This window comes from Chaetodon trifascialis, chromosome 5 (assembly GCF_039877785.1).
Source record: "Chaetodon trifascialis isolate fChaTrf1 chromosome 5, fChaTrf1.hap1, whole genome shotgun sequence".
NCBI classification, from domain to species: Eukaryota; Metazoa; Chordata; class Actinopteri; order Chaetodontiformes; family Chaetodontidae; genus Chaetodon; species Chaetodon trifascialis.
Window position 1 is genome coordinate 20,627,411 of NC_092060.1, and position 24,432 is coordinate 20,651,842.

Here is a 24,432-nt window from a genome sequence, read left to right on the forward strand (position 1 = left end):
TGTTTAAATCAGTCCGCATTTAAACCGTATCACCACATATAATACAGAACATACATGACACGTTAATGTGATGGATTCCCCGGCGCAGTTTGATAAATGCCATGGAAATTAATTGGAACCAGCGGTTGCCTGGAACAGGAAAATATATTACAAAATGGCAAAACTGCCGTTTGCAAAATCGTCACCAAGGAATTAACGTCTGTGTGATTTGTGATGAAGGAGTTCATTAAGGTGTGGTCGTTAAAATTAGCAGATTTGATTCCCATGAGGCCGAGCTGTCTTCCACCACTGGAAACAACATGCAGTTTGAAATGTGTTTCTTTACGTAAACCATCAAAATGTTTGTTTCTTGTGGTTTGGCATCTTCTGTGCTATGTGGTTTCTCGTGTCCTAGAAATGTAAAACCATAGTGGTGCAGACTGAGCTGGAGTGCAACATGCAGCAAATATGATAAAGCAGCCCATGAAGAATTATTTTAGGTACGTCAGAAGATTGTTCAACTACAAATTTACTGAATTTACTGTGTGGATGCCGGAGATGAAGCTTGGGATTTTTAACTTGTCAAGCTCACCTGACTAAAGCCTTTTTATGTTTACAGAAAATACATGCAAATGTGCATGTAAAGCCGTGTAAGCCAACACTGAAAACATCAAATATGCGGTGCTTTAGTTTGTAAGTTATCGCCTGATGTGTGTTCAAATTAAACTCCTAAGACGAAGGAACAAACTGAGGAGAAGAGAAGAAGTGATTTCGATTAAATATCAAAGTTTCATTTCACAGCCATACAACCTCATTTACATCAATAAATACATCAATTATACATTATAACTGATTTAATAAATTATAGTTTAGGAATGTGGTCTTTGTCTCTGAAATCCACAGAAAAGATCAGAAACAATTAGTTTGCGATTGATCCAGTCTATTTAACAGTGTTCTCAGTAGCTTCCATCCACCCAACGAGTCCCCGCTCTTCGCTTACAGGTCCATGCATGTGCTCACAGAGGAGTCCTACAGTTTGTACATCCCAAAGGTCGTGGCTCCTTCCTCGTAGTTCACCAGTGAGAGGTCTTGCACCCAGACACTGAGCTGGTTTCCTTTCTCCAGTGTGATCACCTCTCCCTGCGTGGCTGTGCACAGGCGAGGGATCAGCGCAGACCCATCGTGGCTGTCCAGGCTGCAGAAGGCCTGCATCATCGTCTTCTCCTCTGCTGTGTCGTTCTTCCTCAGCCTGACCCTGGTGGCCAGCGGGCGCCGAGAGTCGCCCTTGGAGAAGGTCACCCTGGAGTAGACGTAGTAGTCACCGGGCTGCAGGATAGTCAGCCAGCTGTTGTGGTAGTAGTTGATGCCCCTGCGAAGTGAGTGCTTTATGTCCCACTTGAGATAACCCGCTGGAGACAGAGGGACAAGTTTACACAACCTTTTTCTCTTAAATAGATTTTTTTGGCTACTCATTGTTAAATATTTGAAAATCCAAACTATGTATTTTTCAGTTCTTACATGTAGAGGCGGGTGTTTGCCGCTCGACTACCATGCGAGCCAATGTTTTATAGGAGACTTCCTGCTTTTCCGATGACAGATAAGCTGCTGGAGAAGAGAACAAAAACCTGGTCAGAGACGTTGCTGAGATTTTTTTTAAATGAAACTTAATGTGTAAAATTGTGAAGAAATAAGGAAGAAAGGAAGGAAGAAATAAATGAAATTAATTTACCGTTTCCCTCAGTTGAACGAAGTTTTTCCTGTAGGAATGAGAAAAGTAGAACATCAACAACAGGCAGTGCAAAAGGTTGAGAGTAGATGCTTATTGTATGTGTAGAATATTTAGAAACAGATGTTTTTCTGTCTGTTTATAAGACACTGTGCTGCGAATATCACGACTTGCCTGTTTGTTTAAGAGCATTTCCTGCATTTCATTTTGAGCACCGTGACCCAGCGGTTAGGTTTTTACACAGTAAAATGTGTGAACCATGTATGCACGTCTATTTCAACACCCTAATGTCAGCAAACCCACGCACTGTGCCGAGCGCATCTGCTTCTCGTTTTAGAACGAAAATTCATTTGGTTATGAAATTGAAAAATAAGTTGATTTTTTTTTTTTTTTTTTTTTTTTCAGAAAATCACAATTTAATTTTATGTTTCCTGATGGTTTATCTTTATAAATAACATTTTTTTTTCTTCATGCAATCACTAGTGCAAAGTGAAATATTTGAATTTGTGATAATCTTGGAACTACTGCTAATATAATGCCACCACATTTTAGTACATCTTAATTGCACCTAATTAAAAGTTTATCAATAAGAGATTTGTTTTTTTCTTTTTTCTTTTTTTTTACCATTTTGCCATTGTGGTACAGATAGATGAATCCCCCAACCGACAGGAATAAATGCAGCAAAGATACTCCAACCAAAAAGCGGATGAGAGACTTGCTGTGGCCTGATGATGGAAGCTGAGTTGGGATGAGGACCGGGTGGGACCTGCTGAGGCGCGGAGGCACGGGCGGAGGAGCCAGGCTGGTCTGGTAAGTGTTGATCATGGTGGAGAGGAGCGGTGAAACCTAGAGAGGCCTGGCGTCCGTGACATCCCCTGCACTTCTGAACCACTGCTCTGTCAAGCAACAGCGTTTTTCTCTTGCTACTTCCTGGAAGCTCTGAACTCTTCGACATGCAGATCTGTGAAAGATGTGACCTTTATATGTACATATGTGTGCGTGTGCGTGTTGCCAAAAAAACCTTGTTGCATTTCTTCCTTCCTTTGTGTCAGATGTGTGTTCCTAAATGGCACATGATGCCATGAGGCCTTGTATTACTCAGTATTTCTATGTCAATGTGGCAATACTTTACTATTTATGGCCAGTGAAAAACAAATTCCTATGAGGGGTAAAATGCACAAATACATATCGGAAGGCCTTTGTATTGAGACCTCACTCTCACACAAATGTGATGCCGATTTTCTTAGACAAGAACCCGTCAACTTAAATGACCACAGCAGTGGCAGAAATAACACATTTCCTACTCATTTCCCTCATTAACCTTTAACCCATTTTAAAAAGTTCACAATTTTGATTAGATAATCGGAGCTATTTGCTTAACAAGGAATCCCGAAAGGATGCTTCTTAACAAGTAAAATTCAGATTAATATGGCCTGTTGAAAGCTTGCTGAATTCACTTCAGCTGAGACATTACAAGGTTTCGTTGAACCGCAGTGTATGTGACCCTACTAGGATGTGGTGGCACATTCGATGAACTGAGACCCACCAACATTTTTCACAGAGCCCACACAGCCCGACTGGGCTACTCTGAAACATTTTTTATGTGGCACATTTCCACAGAGGGCCACAGAGTACTGCGTAAGGCATAATGCAGTTTAGCAGATGCAGCCGTGCCATTATCATGCCATGAGCTTGCAGGATAAGTCAGTTCTGCACTGCGGCAGAGCTGCTTCACTTGTAAACTTCAGAGCCTTAAAACACAGATTCATCTGAGATTGATAGTAAGAGTTCTTTTTATGCTGCATTGTTTTGTGCTCTTAAATGTGTATAATATACTGTACGCATATTGCACACAGTAAGTGTTATTACACAGTTATAATATACTATTATGCATTTGTGCCACAGTGTATTCTGTTCTCTTACCTGCTTCCATTGTTTCCTCATCTGCTCACCTGTGCCCTCAGTTCTTTTCCACACTCAGCCACGCCTACCTGCCTGCTCACCTGATCACACACCTGAGACTCATGGCAATCAGTGCAGTATATAAGCTGCTCTGCCACACTCGGACTGATGGACTGATCCCTCGTTGCTGAACCTGCCCGTCTCCAACCACGTCTGTTCTCTTGATCCCCGGTAAATATCAGCCTTTTGTCCCCAACCGCGAGTCTTGCCTTACCCTTTTTGGACCTTTTGATCTTCACCAAACATTTGAAGAGACTCAGAGACTTGATATCTTGCACCTCCTGGATCTTTACCTGCCTGTGACAGCTTGGTGTTTACCCCCCCTTATGATACCAGAGACTGTACTTGTTGCTGCTAATCTGGTCCTTCCAAGTTTAAAATCACTATAAGATATATCTGAGTTGTGGTGTTTCTGCACTTGGGCCCAAAGTTCACCTTTGTGACACATTTGTATTAAATCTCTGATCCACAAAAGATTCTTTCTTCCTCAAAATAAAAACATTTTCCTTTAAAAAATGACTGACACACATGCAGTCCAGCAAAGCAACCTCAGTTATTTTCATGTGCTTGTGTATTCAGCATGTGTATAGTTATGGCAACGCACCCACTATGAGGAGACTGTAGATGGCTCACAGCTGCCCCTAGTGGTTAAAATATTCTCAACTGAAATGCAAAGTACCTCTATGTACATTTAATGTATAAATACACTGAATCTGCTTAATGTTCAAATCCCAGAATGCACTTAATCTGTTTTCTTGTGGTGCCAGACAGCTGTGATCATAGTATCGGTATGTGAGTATGAAGAATTACTTCTTTTTCTCTACTTGAAATATCATATAACATGACATTAAACTGTACTAATTACTATGCTGCCATTTGATTCAACACTCCTGCTTCCTGTGGTTGCTGGTTTGTTATGAAAAAAGTAAAAGATGGAGAGACAAAAAGAAAACAATGAACCTCCAATAACCTTCAAATGTATACATGCATATATGTTTTTTTTTCCCCCGGGCATTCATTCAAAACATGCACACTGACACTTGCATTTATGGAAGATTAGCAAAGTTTAATATGCATATAATATGAAAATTAAATATGCATTAAAGCACAGCTGAAGTACATGGCACTGAGTTTACATTCAAATGTTAAAGAGCACACAGAGACATTCATCTTCATATGTGAAACAAATAACAGGGTGTTAGGTGACAGAAGGAACATTGGTGTCTTTGAGTTGCACTTTGGATCATTCAGAAACATGAGTTTCAACTTTCACAGTCTGTCAGACGAGGACGATGATAAGCCTTTATGGAGTGTAGCGGACGACGAGAGTGCGGAGGTCATTGTGCCGGCTGCAGAGGGCAGCGGCCCTGGAGCTGCTGAGGAGCTGAGGTTGGGAAGAGCTGAGGGAGGTTTGTCTGTGGACGGGAAAGAAGCCAGAGAACGGTGTCCTCCGAGCTGTCTGCTCCTCTCTTTGAACGGCCTGCGGCTCCCCGCTGCACTTGACAAAGGCCAGGAAGCACCTGTAAAACTGAGTAAAAGCACAAAAGACTACGGTCATTTCAAGGAAGCATGGACATCAAGTTACAACTGGGATTAATTTGGTTGAAAATCAAAGATTTTTAGTCATCTAGGTTACTTTTAACTATTGTTTCAGCAGCATTAAAAACAAATAGCAATGTCAAGCACCTCAATCTATTTTAGTTTATATTTACTACAGTGGTTTTTATGCACGTGTGTATATTTTAACCTCAGGTCAGTTTAGTGTCAGGTAAGTGTAATCTGCTGTGAATTGATGCTGCAATTTCCCCCCGGGGATCAATAAAGTGCTCTATCTACCCACACAAAAAAATCTGAGTCCAACACTTCTCTGTCTTCAGTAGTAACATCTGGCCTGCATACAGCTGTAATGGAAACAGAACTCTTGTAGCTACTGCAGGCAGAAGAGAGACATGTGTGCTGCATGGAGCACCTGAAGTGGTCCTGAAGAGACACTGAGACTGACAGTAAAATAACCGAGACTGAGCTTCATCCTCAATGTCACAGAGGCCTGTGTACCAGTGACTTCTCCTCTGTTGATGAAACACTGTCACTCTATTGTCCTCCCCACTTTATATTCAGTCACAGCTGAGCAGTCATATGCTCTTCAACTAACAGATCTTACATGACATACTTCAGTCTGGTAACAAATGCGACAGAGACATGGATTCTGGGTTCAACTTTTTAACCTGGTTGTTGAAGAACATGTAGATGACGGGGTTGACGACGGTGCTGAACTTGGCCAGGACGGAGGGCACCACGCTGGCCATGGGAGTGACCAGTCCCGACCTACCGAAGGTGGCCATCAGCGCCATGATGCCGTAAGGCATCCAGCACAGCATGTAGCAGGACACCATGGAAAGCACCATCACCAGAATGTGCTGCTCTCTGCGCTGAGCTGCCAGCAGATTGATTTTACCCACCTGGAGATGTGAAAGAGGGAGAGGTACAGAGGCTAAACCTGCTTAGATGATAATTTTACTTGATGTTGAATAGACAGCTACAGTTAAAGAAAAGGCATGGATCATGCATGTGCCATTTCTAACACAGACTGTCTGAGGGTGGAAGGAAGCATGTCTGTGCTTTTATCACGGAAATCAAGTCTGTAACCCACAAATAACTGAATATTTCTTTCTTTAGTGCCATCCAGTGGTGATATTAAGAAAGACACACTCATGGATGAAACCTGGGATCACAAAAGAGTCAAAGGGTGAACATAGTCTTCACTGAGATTGTTATTATTGTTATTTCTACAAACTAAAACTTAACCCATCAGAATAAATAAATAGCATAGTCAAAATCAAAGTAACAGAAGTCGAGATACTCTAATTTTTTGTCCCTTGTATGGTTCAAACTACTGGATCACTACATTTCCCACAATGCAATGCAATGATCATGTCTTTCATTAGATCTTGCCAGCCTGGCTTTACAACCTCAGTTCCAAAGAAGATGGGCCACTGTGGAAAACGTAAATAAACACAGAATGTCGAATCAATGAAGTCGATGAGGTCAAACATTAAATATATTGTTTTTGTGCTGTTTTCAAGTTGAAGTCAAAAATGATCAGTAAATGCACTGTCATGGCTTTGAGTTTTATTTCCTGTTTTATGTTGAAAGTTCACCTCATGTGGCATCTTTCAGCTTTACTTCCTGTGTTATTTCTGCCTTTGTAACTTTTGATTTGTGCCACCTGTCCCTCTTTTGTTTCCACCTGTGCCTCATCGGTCATCCCTCCCCGGTGTCTTTAACCCTCTCTCTTGACCTGATTGTTTTCTTATCTCTTGTATCATGTTGCTCTGCTTTCTGTGCTTCCTGAGATTTTGGCCTCTTGCTTTATTTTCCTTGGACCTTACTTGATTTCTCATTTTTCTCCTTTTGTTGGATGTAATTGCTGATTTGGACTTTTTACAATGGATTTGGCCCTTAACTGCCTCCCCTTCCTGTAAGTCTTCATTTTGTTCATCACTGATTTAAATAAACTTATGAGACTGCACCAGCTCTGCCTTTTGAGTGAATCACACATTACAGCATTACCACATGCTGTTGTATTTTACACATCAACCCTAAAATTTAGATCAGACCTAGTATAGCTTGTGAATGGCTGCTGGATCTGCTAAATCAGAACAGATCCAACGTTTATGACTCATTTGTTACATTCATTAAGAAACTAGCACATGAATAAAGTTTGACCGGCAGCTGTGTGTCGACTACAGACGCTCTGATGTGTTTCATTACATCCGTCCTGCTGGTTTCTCCTCATGTACTGAGGTGCTGTAACTGTGGGCTAAAATTAGCTCAGATACATCATAGCCCAGTCTGTCGGCTGTGGTGATTGTCACATCCTCTGTATTGATTTCATACCCCTTTGGCTGCCGCCTCGTGTAATTACCACTGTGACGCTCATCCCGGTGCTTCATGAATAAATGAGGGTCTCTGCCTGGTGGAAGAGGTCCTCCAGAGGAGAAGACCCTGCCCTTTCTGTCAAACTACTGCACATCTCACACACACTCAATTACACTTCACCTTGTATGATATTTGGTCATAACCTCTGCTGCTCTGCTAACTATCCTGACAACATTTAATCAGCGCAGACTTCTGCAGGGCTGAACTTTTCTTCTGTTTTGAATCTAAAATCTGACAAACGTCACAGGATTAAAATATGACTCAAGAAGTGCTTCAGACTTGTGGCCCAATAAATAAACTTGTCATTTGAGTCTTTTGCTTTGGAATAAAATTATCAGTTCAACAAGACACAGTAATGGATCTCTAAAAGTGAGTGTGAGCTTGAAGTTTGAAGTTTGGGTGCGTCATTCTGAGAAACAAAAATGCCATCTTGAGCCACAGTGATGCTGTCGATATAAATGTCATCCCAGCCTCTGACGTGTCACTTTAAGCCACCTTTGAGAAACCAGCACAAGGATCCACAGACTGATTGCACAGTTTCTAAGAAAAGCCCGAGGCGGGGCTCTCAGTTGGAGGCTGACTGGCACACGGCTGAGCCCCCTTTCACCGGTGCAGTAATCAAGTCTGCAAAGCCCTTCCCGGCACTGACTCCCTCGGGTGCACAGGGTTTAAAATAAAATGGAGGTGCTTATATAATAGCATGTATCCAATAGTAACGGATTGCTTCAATCTAAAAATACCCTCTGGGTGATTCATTGATAGGAGTTGTAGCTGCATGGAGGGACCCAACACCGATTCAGAAACCTTAATTATCAGTTATTTGTGTGACAGGCAGGTTTATGTAAGCCCCACACAGGTGGAGATGAGTCACTGGAAACTGAGAGGGGGGTCATGGCGAGCCAAAAACTCCAACAGTGGCCTCCCCTGAAGACACTGCCCCTCATTCCTACTCCTGCTGGATGAACGGTAAGATTGTAAACACAGAGCTGTGGCTTCTTGGATTATCTGGCTTGATGCCCCTTGAAATTACCTTGAAAACACATGGCCAAGTGTAAGTGGGAGTCTGAGAGCCATCACTCAACCTCTGAGCCATAATCTTAAGTCCTAAGAGCACCTTGACAGCTCAAGACCCACAGCGGAGCGCAGTGTGGCAGAGCTATTAAGGCGTCATAGGCGAGCAGATGGACATGGTGAAAATTATCCCATGAAAATTACAGCTATACACACTGTGTTATGCTTGTTATACTGATTTTTTTTTTGTAAATATATTGTTTACTATCAGGGAATTGTTCCTGGGTGTAATGTCAGTGATGATACTACGTGTTGGGTGAGATTATTATGCTGCAGATGCTGCAAAGGGGTAGATAAAAGCAGATCACATGAATTCTGATGGAAACACTTCGGTCAAGCAGAAAGTAAAGCATCTCAGCGCCTTTCAGAGTGGATTTACTGTCAAAGCATGACAGAGATAATTGAAAACACATTTGCTAACTGTAGGCAAGTATACGCTGTCTGCATACGAATGACACGGGTGTCTAAATTTAGATTTAAGTCACTTTAACTCTGAGCTGCCATCTGCTGTTCAGCGACGTTCCCCTGTGTGGTGTCTTATGGAGGGGTCTTCCCATTCCCTCAGACACATGGATAAGAAATAATGTACTTATATGTAAATACACAAATACTGAAATACTGGACCTAAATTTTGCATTATATGTTATTTCATGTTATATGTTATAAGAAGTGGATAACCTGCCCCCCACCCCCCACCCATTAACACAGAGCGCGCAGGGCCAGACAGCTTGTTTAATCAAGTATGTTGATCCTTTATTTCACTGAGGTTTGTGCGAGTTGGAGTCTAAGACCCCGACCACGGCTCTGAAATATCAGTAACTGTGCTGTGTATTGATAAATCCACAGCGCTGACAAGGTGCTGAAGCAGCAGACTGACTTGTAATTGTGCTTTCAGCATCAATTCTTTCAGTTTCATCTTGGATCTATAATATTCTCTAAACTTTGTACTAGAAATAATCAATTCCAACTATATTGTAGGTTAAAATGAACACATCACCGACTGGTTATTCATGTTTTCGTCTTGTGTTTGTGTCCCCTTCAAAACACGGCATGGACAAACAATTCATTACACCTGTTATTTTAATGAACATATGCATTTTTGTATAATATCAGCCAAAAAAAAAGGATCTAACACGAATAGCTCAGGACCCCTTACTTCCCTTCATTAAGACAATATAGAGCTTCAACAGCAACGAGAAACATCTTAAACCACTCTTTAAGTCTGTCCTTGGTCATTTACTGAACAAATCAGTTTTTATTAGATATTAGTGGCTGCTGCTGTTTTCATGATGTCTATCTGACAAATTGATTCAACTGTCTCTGTGTTACACTACGAGTGGACAGTGAAGATATCTATTTTATTCTGTTATCAAAAACCTTAAAATTCATGTTTTCCTTGTTCTGTCAGTGAATATGTGAATCAAAGCAGTTTTCATTAATTACTACTACTACTTACTACTATGTAAGCATTGTGTCTGGTGTTTGTTACATGTTGGACTCACGAATATGTGAAAAACAACATATCCTTCACAGATTCGCATGAACTCACCCTCCTGATTGCAACCAGGATTCGTCCGTAAGAGTAGACCATGAGTAGAAGGGGCAGCAGCAGACAGAAGATGAAGAGACACAACACATATGAGACGCTGGTGGGTGAACGGAGGTGCCACTGGACCGAGCACGTGGTACCGGGCCCCTCGGGCCCGTAGCTGCTCCAACCCAGGAAGGGCGGAAAGGTCCAGAGGAGAGAGTAGAGCCAGGAGCCTGCGATACAGAACCAGGCCTTCCTGAAGTCCGACATGTCAACCTCTGAAGAACGCAGCACGGTGGTGTACCGCTCGTAGGAGAGAACAGACAGAGACACCAGGGACACGATCCCTTAAAGAGCAAGAGAGGAGACAGAAAAGTGGAGTGATCACAAGTGATCAGAATGCAATGTTTGCAGTAATTCATCCTTACAAGGACCCCTCTCACTCAGCCCACTGCAGCCTCCCCACTCTCCAGTGAGCACATGGTGCAGGAATAGCCTGTCTAACCCAATCTGCTCACCAACAAGACTTAATTCACTGTAAAGTGACAATTTCAACAGTGTGAATTCTAACATAATAATTCCTGGAAAGAAGGCAGCAGCAATGGATTATTCATTAACACAAATAGCTGCTAATTAGGTGCAGAAATCCTTAAAATTCTATATTGAAAAATGTGTAATTAGATGCTTTTTGTGAAGACTCTAATGCATTTCCAGTGTAAATATGTGCTTTTTGTTACGTGTTTACTATAGAGGAAGACTTCCATTTGACAAGAACTGTTGATTATATGTCAGGATCATGACACTAGAGCCTGCAGTGTTACAGAAGCATGAGCCTCCTTCCTGCTGTCAGTCCTAACACATCTCAGACAGGTATGTGCTAAATGTACTGTGTAAGAGGAGTAATTATAGAGCAGACATTAGGGGGAAAACCGTACTGAAGGCCATCTCTGTGAGTGACAGCAGATCACCTGAATGTGTGCTAGAAACACTTTCTTTTTTCCTTTTATTGAGACAGGACACTTAATGGAGGCAGAAACCTTAAAGGAAAAATGAGTGCTCATCTGCTGCCATTCAGTGTCCTTGCAGACTGAAATAGCTATGTCCACAACTCTCTGATGAACTGGTGGGAAATTTTGTACACATATTTATAGCTCCTACTCAAAGACTTTGACGATCTCTTACTGTTCCTGTTGCGCCACCAGGAGGTTAAATATGTGTTTTTGAGAGGAAAGTTTGAACAGCTACAAGAGTTTTTGTCTAGAAATTGGGTTCAGACCTGCATGCCCCCCTCTCAGGATCAATGTACTAACTTTGGTGACTAATAATCAGATCATTCATCAGTTAATCTAATCTTTTAATTTCTGGTCAAACACATGAAAACAAGCGACATTCCCATCAGACTTTTAACTTTCTGAACGTTGCATTAAAATCTACATTCAACGCAAGTGGGCGTAGAATAAAAACAACCAGACAAAAAAGTTCTACATTTGCATCCATCGCACAAGTTCACTCACCGAAGAGGGAGTTGGCGAAGCCGTACCACTTGCAGCCGTGCTCTCCTATGAGCCACCTGCCGTGCAGACTGGCAGCGAAACTGAAGGGCGTCCCGAAAACGCACACGAGGATGTCGCTCAGACTGATGTTCAACAGGATGAGGTTGATGGGCGTCCAGAGGCAGCGAAACTTTGCGAAGATCAGGAGCACGAGGAAGTTGCTGAGGATCCCCGCCACTAGAATGAAACCGAGGCATACTGCCACCACCGTGTGGCCGGTCCGGCTCAGCCCGCCGGGGCTCTGGGGCGCCGGGGAGTCCCGCAGGGTGGAGGCGTCGGTGCTGAGGCTGGAGCTGGAGAGAGAGCTGTCTGTGGTGCTGAAATTGCAATCGCGTATGTGCACGACCATAGCAGTGAGAGGAGAGCAGAGGGTTTGAGAGGAGCTGGACACACGCGCGGAGACGCACCCGCACAGCCCCCTGCAGCAGCTCCACAAGCTGGGGGCCAATAACACACAGTTAATAGAGCGTGAAGAGAGTTGTGCCCTGTGCACTTCTTTATACCTGCACCCCTGTAATGTATGTAAATACTTCCACCCCCTCCTCTCTGCCACGCACAAACACTTTCCTTTTCTTTTTTTCTTTCTTTCCCAGAGTCTCTCCAGTTATTATAATGAGTCCTTTTGATCACAATGGCCTGTGTAAATACAGCAAATCCCCCAAATTTATTGCTTTCCAGCTGCAATTGCAACGCTTTTCAATGCCTTGTGCTGAGCTCATTTTGAGACGTGAATCAAATTCGCACACTTACACCGACTTTCACTGGATTTTAGGATTTCTCATTGCAGATATAGGCCAGATTAAGCGACTGTCCAAAATGAAGTCCTAATTTTTCAGTCACACTGGGGAGAATTAATCTGGGTGTTCCGCTCCAGAAACACAAACTTTGGTTGCATGATTTCGCTAAGCTGTGCATTTCGTATTCATCGCTGCTCTCTGTGCCAGACTGCTCCAGTGTGTAGCTGCGTACAGCTGGTTCAATTGAGAACAAAGTAAGTCACAACAAAGAAAGTTTCACACCTGTTCAGCATTTTCTTTTCTGCTCAGCCTCCAGTAAAGTAAATCAGTTTCTGCAATAACTTTAACTTAAGGACCATTCCAGTGTTTTACCCTGCTTAGATTATATTTACCAATTTCCAAATTGTCCCTAGAGGCAATCAAACTCTCTTTAGATACTAATCCATGCTGGAAATCTAAGTCATCAAAGTTCTATTCTCTGAACAGTAATCCACACTTCTACTTTAACAGCAAAAGCAGATCAATGGACTATTTCACTCAAGCCAGTTTCAAATCAGTGTAAACAAATGTTGATTCCATTGTGACATTAATGGAAAACAAACAAATAAAAAAACACCGTGCTGTGTCCTTAAAAATGCTTGGCAGAGGTGTAAGGTACACATGAGTTGTAGCAAATGGTTTTAAATGTGCAAAAACACCAGTGTGGTCATTTAATACCAAATCAAAACACAGCAAACTGTCCTTAAATTCTCTTCCTGCTTTATTTTTCATCAAAATTGAAACCGAATTAGACTCCGCAGACAGCACACACACTGATAACAATGAAATAAATGTTATCTGACGCTGATTCACACCACACACCCGCGCTTCGTTATCTGCGTCTCCACATTAGATCTCTCAGTGTGTGTTTACCTCATGCTGAGGACAGAGACGCTGTTGCTACTGTAAAAACGAGATGTGATATCTGGAGATTGCTTTGGATACATGACAGGAGGGGCTGACGTCACTCTGCTCTTCGACGCCGCCGTCGCAGGGGAGACCTCTGTCAATCTCAATTGCTATAGCCATTGGTGTCAGCTGGAAAGATGCTGCAGCTGCGAACACATAATGCCCCCTCTTTCCACTCTGCAATCAGCATCATTGGCTTGTCCATCGAGCTTTCAAGCTCGATGGACAATCATCGCTGCAGACCCAATCCTCTTGTCCTCTTCCTCCTCAGATCAGCCTGATTACACCTGACAATAGGGAGGAAGAGGGATTATAGTCTGCACGGCTGCTGAATCCATGCCTGCCTCCTGGAGGAACGGAGAGATGGTCCTCTTCCATACCTGCGGCCAATTGTCTTTCTATGATATTTGGAAAAAGAAGCCAGAAAGATCCTCAGATTGTTAAGAGTAAGCCCCTCCAATCTGTAGCCGCTGCAGCTTCTTCAGATTCTGGTGTTTGTACACCGCTGACTTCATGTGAGCCCTATGAAGCAAAGAGGAATGAAGTGTCCTGCTGATGGGTACATGCTGTTACACTGAGCTTGCAGGCTTTTGTTTAGATTCAGGGCTTTTGCTCAGATTTACTCTCTCTGCTGTATTTTTTACTGCTTCTTATTCATTATTTCATCTGCATCAACAACAGATGACATTTTGTATCTGTGGCCTTTTTTTTTATTCCTTGCTTTATTAGTGGTGTGCTCTTCTTACTCCATCTCCATTATGAGTCCAGTCCAATTTGTTGTTCATCTGAACAACAAACTGGACTGGACTCATAACACCACTGCACTTTATAAAAAAGGACAGAGCAGACTCTATCTGCTCAGGAGGCTGAGGTCTTTTGGGGTGCAGGGGGCACTCCTGAAGACCTTCTATGACTCTGTTGTGGCCTCTGCCTTGTTCTATGGTGTAGTCTGCTGGGGGAGCAGCATCACAGCAGCTGACAGGAAGAGGCTGGACAAACTCATCAGAAAGGCCAGCTCTGTCCTGGGATGCCCTCTGGAACAGGTGGAGGAGGTGGGGGAAAGGAGGATGACAGCCAAGCTGTCCTCCATGACAGACAATGACTCCCACCCCCTCCAACACACACTCACTGCACTGAGGAGCTCCATCAGTGACAGGACGCTACATTCAAAGTGTGTGAAGGAGCGGCATCGCAGGTCTTTCCTTCCTGCAGCCGTCAGACTTTACAATAGAAACTGCTCCAAGTAGGCGGTACAATAATCTGCATAACATTCTGTGCAATAACTGAACTGAACAATTTTTTGGGAAACAATCTGTGCAATAACCTGGGCAATACTCTGTGCAATATTTCAATACACAAAAGCCTGTAATCTGTGCAATATTTCTCTGTAAACTGTGCAATATTTTAGGTTTGTAAATACTATTCCCGGTACACCCTTTTGTATATACTTTGTGTTAACTGCATGCACTTTGTCTTTTAATATTCTATTCTGTTATTGATGCTGCTGTGAAATTCGGAATTTCCCCTCGTGGGACGAATAAAGGAATATTGAATTGAATTGAATTGAATTGAATTATATGAATGGTAACATTAACTTTCTTTGCCATGACTTTCCAGGAGCTACAGTGAAGTTTGATATTTTCTAACAAAAGCGACGTTGCTCCTCAGGTCAGTCGATGATGCCAGGACGGTTCCCACAGCATCCTAATTGTTCTGTTTGCAATGTATTACCTCTCTGTCTGGAGTAAAGCTAAAGGAGCTGCATTTTTTAATAAAGGTTGTTTGTCCATGAGTGTGTGGAGAAACTCTGATATTTGGAGGAGACAGCCGGGGACGTCACGTCAGCAACAAGGCTCCTTTTAGCAGCTTCTTTCCGGTGACTAAACAAAGCACACTTGATCCTTTAGATCTTACAAGTTCCTTCAAACATTTCAAGTAACCAGACTCATATATATCTTAAAAGTTGCATGATTTTGTTGAACAGAAGCTGCTTAATATCACAAATAAAAATCTCTTTTGTTTACTTTTCTTCAGCGTTTTGGGTTCTCACAGATGACCTCCTGTTTAGTAGATTCATTGCTTTCTGTCACTTTTTAGGCAGCTGTAGTCCAAATCTTTCTTATACTGTTGCCCTTGACATTTTTGGGTCATCCAGAAATATTACCAACCACAAAGAAATGCTCCAGTATGACTCACGTGAGTCCAATTTAATTTTGTTTGTTGGAGTCATGCAGAAATTTTGGAGGAGGAGAGGAATTTAGTTCTCTTAAACTGCAGCATGAACGACACAGTTTTATAGATTATAACATTAGCGTTTGGAGGTTATATGTGAAAAATGTGAAGAACATAAGAGACCTAGGAAGCCTGAAATTATTGAAATTATTTTAATTAAAATTACAACTGAAGGACACAGAATAAATTAAATCTGATCAAATATTGGTTTAAGAAGGTCTATGTCTAATCTAGATGTATTGAAAAGAAGAGGAACATTTTTTTCCTTTTTTCCTTTTTTCCTTTTCTGCTTGTCATGTTTGTACACTCAAAGAAAATTAAAAACCTGCAAATAACAGTCAGCACAATAAGACCATTTTCCGTTTTCTTGTCTTCAGAAATAGAAATCCTCTGACGTCTGTCTGCAACAAGAAATACCAAACTGTGATTTTGTTCCTAGATGACAAGAAATATTTTCAACAGGGCCGACATGCAGAACAAATCAATAGGAAGATATTGGTTGATACCGGAGGAAAGGTTAGAGGGTGTAGAGATGAATTCCTAATTAAAGGACTGTGAGCACCAATTCATTTCAGGCAAATATCACCAGGATGCCTCATAGACAAAGCTGTGGTGCAGCTACTGAGGGAGATTATATCACTGGATTGTTTTGTCAAGTGTACAGCTAATGTAAGCTAATGCTAATGCTTAAACGCTGTGAGTCAGCTGACATTTCCATGTGACTCATTTTAAAATGTAAAACTTGTGAAAGGGTCTTAATGTCTTGATGGGTGTTGCTGCCGCTTGCATGAATCAATGCTAAAATACTGAGGCTAAAACTACATGTCTGAGGCAAAACACCAGCACCTTCACCAGATGTTGCACAGCATAATGAATACAAGGGAGCAGCACTGGCTGTGTATTTCAGAGTAGTGAGATAGTAGGTACGTTCATTAGTAGATCCAGCTCGGTCCAGCTTTCCGAGAAGATGTCTATATATAGTCTATATAAAGAAATCTAAATACAGACTGTGTGGGCATTATGTCCACATGCTTTTATGCATTATTTTTGCCAACAAATGTGTTACGTGTGTGCTCCTTAGTGAAGACAGCTGAGGTATTTTGGCATTGGTTAAGTCCTTGGTCTGATTATGAGCACAGACACATGAAAGGCAATCTATTCCACCAATGCCTGCACCCAGCTTGGAGTCCATGAGCAAGTCTGGAACAGAGCTGGTAACCTGTCCACGGTTAAAACAGTACCAGATGGGAAGAAACTAATATTAGCATAGCACAATCAATAATCCACCCACCCATCATGTGGAGATGAGTACTCCTCCGTCTGCGGCCATGAATGCTGTTTGAAAAGTGAACACTGTCATCATATGTCTCTTACTGACTATGACAGAACCAGTTGGTGAGCTGATGCTAAACATATCAGACGTAACGTGCTGTGGATGAATAATAAGTATAATAATTGAATGACTAGAACGTCCTGATGTCCACTGCGAATATATAGCTTTGCATAGCTGCTAGCATGACTGTAGACTCTTAGCTTTGTTTTCATTTTGTTTGTCCAAACACGATAATGTGAAAACGACCAGTGTTCGACTTGCCTAGATTAAATCTTACAGGACTTATTTTCATCCATCAGCCAAAATAAACTTCAGTTATCTTGTCAACACCTTTCAAAAAGTGCCGTCTAGGTGAAGAAGTTTAATAAACCTCACCACAAAGCCTCAGGTAAAGTTCAGACAGAGCAGACTCGAGGTGCGAACATACGCCAATTATGACAGAAGTTTGAAGTTCTTCTAAAAAACACCCACTGTCATCTCCACTTTGTTAATTAGGCTACCTTTGCACCATCCTCTGCTACGGTTACTGAAAGAAACACCATGTGGATGTGTGAGGAGACAGAGGAACAAACAGAGCTGAGAAAGGGATGTGATGATGATGAACAGCTCGTGTAGACTCATTTGAAGCACATTTCAGCCTGACACTTTCCGCTCAGAAAATTGGCCGGTCAAGAATACACTTTCTGAGTTGCACTCTAATGTAGCTCTAATGGGTTTCCACCATAGACTTCACACGGCTGCAGATGTCTATTCAACTACTTGGTGGGGAAAATGTCACTTAAAAACATCCGGAGTGATCATTATTGAATAAATCCAGAGGACAAAATATATAGTGTAACCATGACACTGTAAAAGGTCATTTTAATTTTAATTCAAGCACCTTTTTTATGTGTTTTTCCCAGAGTCCTTCTTATTCAGCTGTTTTATTTCAAGATGCTATTTTCAATCAAGTCTTTCTCTGCTAATCAAGACCAGCCGAGCAGATCCAGTTACAGCATCTGTACAAGTATTAAAATGATGAACTTAAATCATTTACTAATGCATTTGTACATCAGAACCATCAAGCGTCAGCAGTGTTCATCATGTGTGGTGCATATGTTCATTGCTTTACAAAGCCACCGAAAACATTTTCGTTTTCTGATACTTCTTTACTTTACATTAGTAGCTATCTGTATTCACCATTGAGTGATATTTAAGATTTTTGGTTTGTCTGCTCAGATATTTATTTAGGCTTGTATATGATTACATTATGCACATGTAAGATTGAAGATGGCAGTGAGTTTACAGTTTTACAGAGAGAAAACAACTCATTGACATAACATCACTATCCTTCACTTTTTTAATCATTTGGATGCATAAAATATTCTCATAGCAAGTAAAACTCATCCAAGTGAACTGTAGAAAGTTATTAACATTAATATTTATACACTCAACAAGCTCACAATGTTCACACTTTAACTTAATACTGGCGTAGGCCCACGAAGAAAAAATGCCCTTCATCCAACTCCACCGCAAAGGGAGCAACAACATACACAGTGCTCGGAGATCTACAAGAGGAATGACTGAGTTGAAGAACAGGTTTGCCAGAGAGTGTCCCCTTTCAGAAAGTGTGTTCCAGTTAATGCATACTGAGGAGCTGAGGTCATTTTCTGAGATGTGGAAAGAGCAGGGCAGGAAGTGGAAGCACTACTGTTTCTCCTGTGTGTGCTCAGGCCTGTTTGACAAGAAAATATATGTCAGCCACTGGACAGAACAGGAAGCCAGGTGGGTTTACTGGGCCACAGGTACGTAGGTGGTGTAGCTGCTGCAGCTGCTGCAGCTGCTCTCAGTACCAGTACAAGTCCTTCTTGTCCAGATGCCGTCCTGACGGAGAGGAGACAAGAAGAGTCAACATGGCTCTAATCGTTCGAGTGTACAAGTCTGTGATTAAGCATGCTGAGTAAAATCAAACTGTAGCACACATTTCATCTGTTCCCCTCACTAGTATTTCTCACAATACAATGCACAAATTAACAAGACACGAGTAAGAACGCCAGGAATTAACCATCAACAAACACTCAATAAGTACTCTAAACAGGATTAGATAATGATAAGAGGTCTTTTGTCTTTAGCTCTTACATATCTGCAAACCTGCGAACTGTCTACATTCTCAATTAATCATCTGTATCTAGATAACTCTGTAGTTTATAAACTAGAAAGCATTTCCAGCCCAGATGGACCTGTTGGGTATGTGATGCAGGGACACTAAAATAGAAACACTAATGCAACTGTGGAGTAATGTCTAAAGCTGTTAAGTTGGGGAAACAAATCGATGCAGCAGAGGTCGAGATGCCTTTGTTTTAGTTCCTCATATGTGTCAAAGGGACTTCCTGAAAACTTAATCCCTGCAAACGTAGCAGCGCACGCTTCTGTGAGCTCTGCGACCATTTGAGTGTACGTTGTTTGCCCGTCATTTGTATGTTTGGTCTCACGCCTACGCATGTGGAAACTGAAAGTATGCCCTGTAAGCCCGTTTGGGCGGTTATGGGAGAAGTTTGCCTTCAGGGCTTTCTGACAGAAAGCCTTCAGGAAGGCAGGGGACATAGTGTGAAGAGGGACAGTCCATACAGGGAGGATGAATAAGTCAAATACAGGACTTTCACACGGGAGACCTGTGTTTGAGTCCAGTCTGATGACAAAGGTCAGCGATGAGTTTTTCAGAGTTAGTTGACATCAGTTTTCAGCTGCAGTTTGGTTAGATTTGGGCACCAAAACTATGTTAAGTTAAGGAAAAGATCATGAGCCAACTTTGACTGTTGTTTTCATATGTTACACGGGCTGTTTGTTAATAATCTGAAATCTCCAAGTCTAAAACAAGATAACCCTGATGCTGTTTTCAAGGCTCCTTCAGACTTTAAAGTCTAATCATTCCTCTCACTAAGAATTGATTATTTTATTGGTCGGAAGACATTTTTAGAGATACTCCTTATGGCTGAAGGCTTACCAGGTTCAAAGCCCACAGCAGGATCCACTGACTCCCTAAATCCTTGCGGCATCGTCCAGCTGGGAAGCAGTTCTGGCTTGGAGCTGGAAGCCATGCTGGGTCCCACCTCACCGTGGTCATTATGCAGTAGGTTGAGCAGGGATCTGGCGTATTGCTGTCCAGTAAGACTCAACCCATCTGGGGACAGAGAGTACGCAATGGACGGCAATCCCGGGCCCTCTCCTGGCCTGGAGGTGAACGAGTGCCACGAGTCAGGAGCATCGTCCACAGGGCTGAAGGTCAGGAGATGTCCCACTGGAGGGACCTGTGACTCTGAGTAAGGGTCAACACTCCCCTGACAGGCGCTGCTTTCCTCTGTGGGGACAAAGACAGAAGCCATGTAGGGTGGACACATGAGACCGATTGTCCTGTTTGTAGTCATTCACTCTTGGTTTTGTGTGCTTACCCAGTTTCAGAGTTTTACGGATTTTCTTCGTTTTTGCAGCCGGTGCCGTGGACTTGCAGGCTTTGCTGAGAGCACGGTTGAAGTGAGCGTCCACCATGCTGTTGATGTCCCCCTGGAAGTAAGTCAGGATGACATACTGAGAGTGCTTCTCCACCTTCACAGCCATTGGACTGTCTGTTCTGTCCTCCATGGGCCAGCTGTGACTGGAAACGGAAACAAAACAGAATCATTAGAAACCGCTCAGAACAAACTGCACCAATTAAGTAACTAATCATGAATTACATATATTACATTATCTGTGTTGCTCCACAAGACCCAAGCAATGACAGATTTGATATTTGTGCAGTGTTTACAGTCACAAAAAATACAACTTAAGCCACAGTGTGGTTGGTCTTTCTTTGCACGTGGTGATGAAAATCATTTCAGTTATTTTCCTAAAATGCCTAAAATATATTTCCCTTGGATGACGTTGAAAAGCGAGTGTCATTATCACTCGACTTTCATGTTTCAGATACTTTATTTACTCACCATCTGGTCTGTTTTTAAAGGTGCAATATGTAAGAATTGGCAACCTGCTTCAGGTTAGTGCAAACAAATGGAGGGCAGCATATCACCAGAGAAACTGCTAACCGCTGCTCACTATACTGTTAGCTACTAGCTTCCATTAGCTAGTTAGCTCAGTTAGCCGTGCAGCTAGTGGCCCTATTAACTGCCTGGAGTCTGCCTGGTCCAGGAGCTTGGAGCAGTGGGCATTTGTTGGTGTTTACACCGTGAGCAGGGGAACTGGGCTCAACAGCCTCCTGGTGTATATGGCCAAACTGGGACTGAACCAGTTTGATGACAGCGAGTGCAGTGCTGAAGTGATTTACAGCAGCTCCGACCAGGACTCTGACTCCAGGGTGGATGAGGACACGGCAGGCAGGGACAGGAGAGGCGTGAAAAACAGCATGCACAGCCAGAAAATTGAGGGTTAATTAAGGAATAATTTTGACCAAACTAGAGTTGGCAGTTGCTGAAAGAGTGGAAAGACCAACCAAGATGGCTGCGGTGAGTTTTATTTCTGGTGTGATTAATGATGATTAACAAGGCAATTAAGTTCATCTTAGGTCGGCAGAAGAGAAAAACTTGAATTCAGAGGGTGTATGCTTGTATTTTCCCGTTTAATAAGGAGACTAGGTGCGAGAATATTTCTTTTTATGACATTTTGGGAGTTTATTTTGTTTATTTGACTAAGATTACAACTTAATTTGCACGTTGCTCCTATAATGATGATGTGACATTTTCATTTAGCTCAAAGTGATTAGAAGGTTTTTATCAACCTTTTTTTTCATCTCATTGCAAATCAAATTAAACTCCTCTTCCGTGGAGCAGACTCTCTCCTTATCTGAAGCAATTTAAACTGAACTTGCCCTGGATGACTCACCACATGGACTGTCTTTAAAAACAGGCTGATTATAGCACACTGACAGTAACACAAACAGTAGACGTATAAAGTACACAGCTTTCATTCTGGTGAATTTTACGGTTCAGAAATTGTCTTGTATGAACATGTTTTTACTCACAAGCCATGAAAATCAGATGAAGGTGCACACATTTCGTTTACTCCAGCAGCAAATGATCACTTCTGAGAAATTCACGTCTTAATTTGCCAGAAGTTGAGAGTTGTAGTTGGATATTTAACATAATAAGAAATATATTGTGTGGATTTACACTGCTGGTTAATAATAGAGCTGAACTGCAGAATGAATGTTTCCTGATTTGGTAGGAACTGTAACTGCCTGACTGAAGTGTAAATAATCACATTACATCTGCCCCATAATGCGTTAATTGAACTTCTAACTGTGAATAAAAATCAAACCATTGTGTTATTTAAATGTGAAAAAACCTGCTCCTCTTACCTGACCTAATGATTGACCAAAGACAACCAGGGAGGGCGTCGTTGCATTGACTGGTCGATCAAAGCTGATGTGATCAGCAGCCAAATCTGCCGGGAAAAACTCGGTGACTTGGCGTGAGCTGAAACATCAGAGTCATCTATTCGTTCGAAGAACCAGCGTCAGGTGTCTTTAGGTGTCTTTGTCCTCTCCTCTACAGACAAAACATTTTGCCCACTGGGCCTCCAGAGCTGCTTGATGTGTGGCCTGGGAGGGCGTGTGATGCTTGTCGAACGCAGCGAGCTATGAGCAGAATGTCATCCAGCCAGTTCCTCCTGAACCTGAATGACACCTTATTAAATCATTCCTCAGTTGCACTGTCAAAAACGCACACAGGAGGAGCAACATTAACATGTTACACTGCGCAAAAAGACTTCTTATTCACTTAAATGGACCTCCATACCTGAAGAGCTCATGACCTTTGTGGGTTGATTCATGGTTCTCCTTGTTCCCACTGCAATAATTCACTGTTGGACCGTATTTGTTTGTATGAGCACATCTGATTCATTCTTAATGTAATAATAACAGATTTAATAGATGAAACAGAATTGTGCTGCAATGAAAAGTGTCTCTAATCTAACTAATTAATAAACACATTTAATCTTTGAAAAAAGACAAAAATGAGGAAACTAAAGTATAATGAGATGGTCAGCGTGGTCTTATACAAATACAAATGCTAAAACTGTAGTTGCTGCCGATTTTGTAAATCTTCTGTTAGCAAATAATAATATTTTTCAATTGCTACAATATTTCATACACAATAACATAAAAGAGAAAATAATAATCTTAACACACTGAGTAGTACCTAGTAGTAAAACCTGCTCAAAGTTTAAGTCAAGAAAAATCAGTGATGCTCTTCGTGGGTTGAAATCTTCACACACACAAAACAATCTCAAAACAATGGCAAGATTTTATTAATATAAAATCACACTAAATGTTTTAAGAAAACTCACATGAAAATTTTCTTAGCATTGGAATTAAGGATCTTTAAAAATGGTCTTCAAAGGAAACATCGAGAGCAGTGAAAACCTATCATGTGCTGCAGTCAGAAACACTTCTTGGTTACAGGTTACAGTCTTCAACCTTCCTGTGTTCCTGTGTGTTCTTTTCTATTAAATGCTTTACAAACATAAAATCCTCCTTTTCTAAGCATTCAACAGAACAATGAAAGCAGTCATGTAAACCTTGAAGATAAACTAGACTGAAGGCTTTTAGCCTTTTAAATAAGGGCAGCTTGCAGAAAATGTGCACTTTTCAGAACCGTGCTGTGAATTGACTGTCAGCACTGTATTTACTTTTCATGGCTGATTTCAATACATGGTGCAGGAGTACCTACGGACCCTTTGTATCCCAATGAAAAAGTGCTTTATTTGATATTTTACTGCCCATGAAAGACACAGAGCCAAAGGACCTTGAAAGCCAGAGCTGTACAGATCCACTTCCAGAGGCCCGCTCACGCCCCCTGGTGGTGGTTTACTTCTGATCCTGCAGAGGAACCCGAGACCTTCGTGATGGTGGACGTGCTGTCAGAAGCGACTGAGTCAGAGTTAACAAGATTGTTCCGTTTGCGGGGGCCACCCACTGTCACAGAGCGGCTCCCGTCTGAATACAGGGGACAAGAAAGAGAAAACAATGACTCATCCACCTTCAAGTGCCTTGACTTTAACCATTTGGCTATCATACTGCAATATGTCCTATTGCCACAAGCATTGCTTTGCTTTATAAAAGGTACCTGTGTAATCATTGAGTCTGAAACGTCCGCAGCACAAGTGGATTCTCCACTGTTTCCTCACATTTTCCTTCATCAAACAGTGGAACAAAAAAACAAAGAACCCTTGGACAAAAAAACAGAGACACACACTCCTCTGTCAGTCTGTCACTTATCAACTACATATATCACATACATATACATACTATCTACTTAACACCAGCTTCAGCTCATAATTACCCTGCAAGGTGTTGAAGACGCAGAACAGGTACATCAGGACCACTTTGCTTGGCCCAAATACAAAGAAGCCCATTGCCCAAGTCAGGCCTAACAGGACAGTGAGACTGGCCA

General features: G+C 42.0%; 3 protein-coding genes across 3 annotated transcripts; all 3 read right to left on the reverse strand.

Annotated features, from left to right (window-relative positions):
* Window positions 1-746: 746 nt before the first annotated feature.
* On the reverse strand, window positions 747-2,590 carry cd40lg (CD40 ligand). The gene is made up of 4 exons (XM_070962347.1): window positions 2,330-2,590; window positions 1,709-1,736; window positions 1,498-1,584; window positions 747-1,388 (listed from the first exon to the last, which is right to left on the reverse strand). Exons 1-4 carry the CDS (start codon window positions 2,528-2,530, stop codon window positions 1,009-1,011), a joined length of 696 nt encoding a protein of 231 aa, XP_070818448.1. The 5' UTR covers window positions 2,531-2,590; the 3' UTR covers window positions 747-1,008.
* Window positions 2,591-4,715: 2,125 nt separating this feature from the next.
* On the reverse strand, window positions 4,716-12,225 carry tmtops3a (teleost multiple tissue opsin 3a). The gene is made up of 4 exons (XM_070962569.1): window positions 11,723-12,225; window positions 10,227-10,555; window positions 5,893-6,126; window positions 4,716-5,195 (listed from the first exon to the last, which is right to left on the reverse strand). The coding sequence occupies exons 1-4, from the start codon at window positions 12,108-12,110 to the stop codon at window positions 4,971-4,973; spliced, it is 1,176 nt and encodes a 391-aa protein (XP_070818670.1). The 5' UTR covers window positions 12,111-12,225; the 3' UTR covers window positions 4,716-4,970.
* Window positions 12,226-18,724: 6,499 nt separating this feature from the next.
* Window positions 18,725-22,571, reverse strand: LOC139331197 (uncharacterized). The gene is made up of 4 exons (XM_070962571.1): window positions 22,338-22,571; window positions 20,440-20,642; window positions 19,995-20,348; window positions 18,725-18,874 (listed from the first exon to the last, which is right to left on the reverse strand). The coding sequence occupies exons 2-4, from the start codon at window positions 20,627-20,629 to the stop codon at window positions 18,837-18,839; spliced, it is 582 nt and encodes a 193-aa protein (XP_070818672.1). The 5' UTR covers window positions 20,630-20,642; window positions 22,338-22,571; the 3' UTR covers window positions 18,725-18,836.
* Between the last annotated feature and the right edge of the window lie 1,861 nt (window positions 22,572-24,432).

What these genes read in the sequence shown, in the direction of transcription:
- cd40lg (XM_070962347.1), bottom strand. Translation starts at nt 2,530, where the DNA reads ATGATCAACACTTACCAGACCAGCCTGGCTCCTCCGCCCGTGCCTCCG. An exon ending in TGTACCACAATGGCAAAATG is followed by an intron (nt 1,737 to 2,329) that starts GTAAAAAAAAAG and finishes TCATTCCTACAG; the next exon opens with GAAAAACTTCGTTCAACTGA. An exon ending in TCGTTCAACTGAGGGAAACG is followed by an intron (nt 1,585 to 1,708) that starts GTAAATTAATTT and finishes TCTCTTCTCCAG; the next exon opens with CAGCTTATCTGTCATCGGAA.
- tmtops3a (XM_070962569.1), bottom strand. Translation starts at nt 12,110, where the DNA reads ATGGTCGTGCACATACGCGATTGCAATTTCAGCACCACAGACAGCTCT. An exon ending in CTTCGCCAACTCCCTCTTCG is followed by an intron (nt 10,556 to 11,722) that starts GTGAGTGAACTT and finishes TTGCTCTTTAAG; the next exon opens with GGATCGTGTCCCTGGTGTCT. An exon ending in ACATGTTCTTCAACAACCAG is followed by an intron (nt 5,196 to 5,892) that starts GTTAAAAAGTTG and finishes GCTTTTACTCAG; the next exon opens with TTTTACAGGTGCTTCCTGGC.
- LOC139331197 (XM_070962571.1), bottom strand. Translation starts at nt 20,629, where the DNA reads ATGGAGGACAGAACAGACAGTCCAATGGCTGTGAAGGTGGAGAAGCAC. An exon ending in CCGTAAAACTCTGAAACTGG is followed by an intron (nt 20,349 to 20,439) that starts GTAAGCACACAA and finishes TTGTCCCCACAG; the next exon opens with AGGAAAGCAGCGCCTGTCAG. An exon ending in TGCTGTGGGCTTTGAACCTG is followed by an intron (nt 18,875 to 19,994) that starts GTAAGCCTTCAG and finishes CCTCTCCGTCAG; the next exon opens with GACGGCATCTGGACAAGAAG.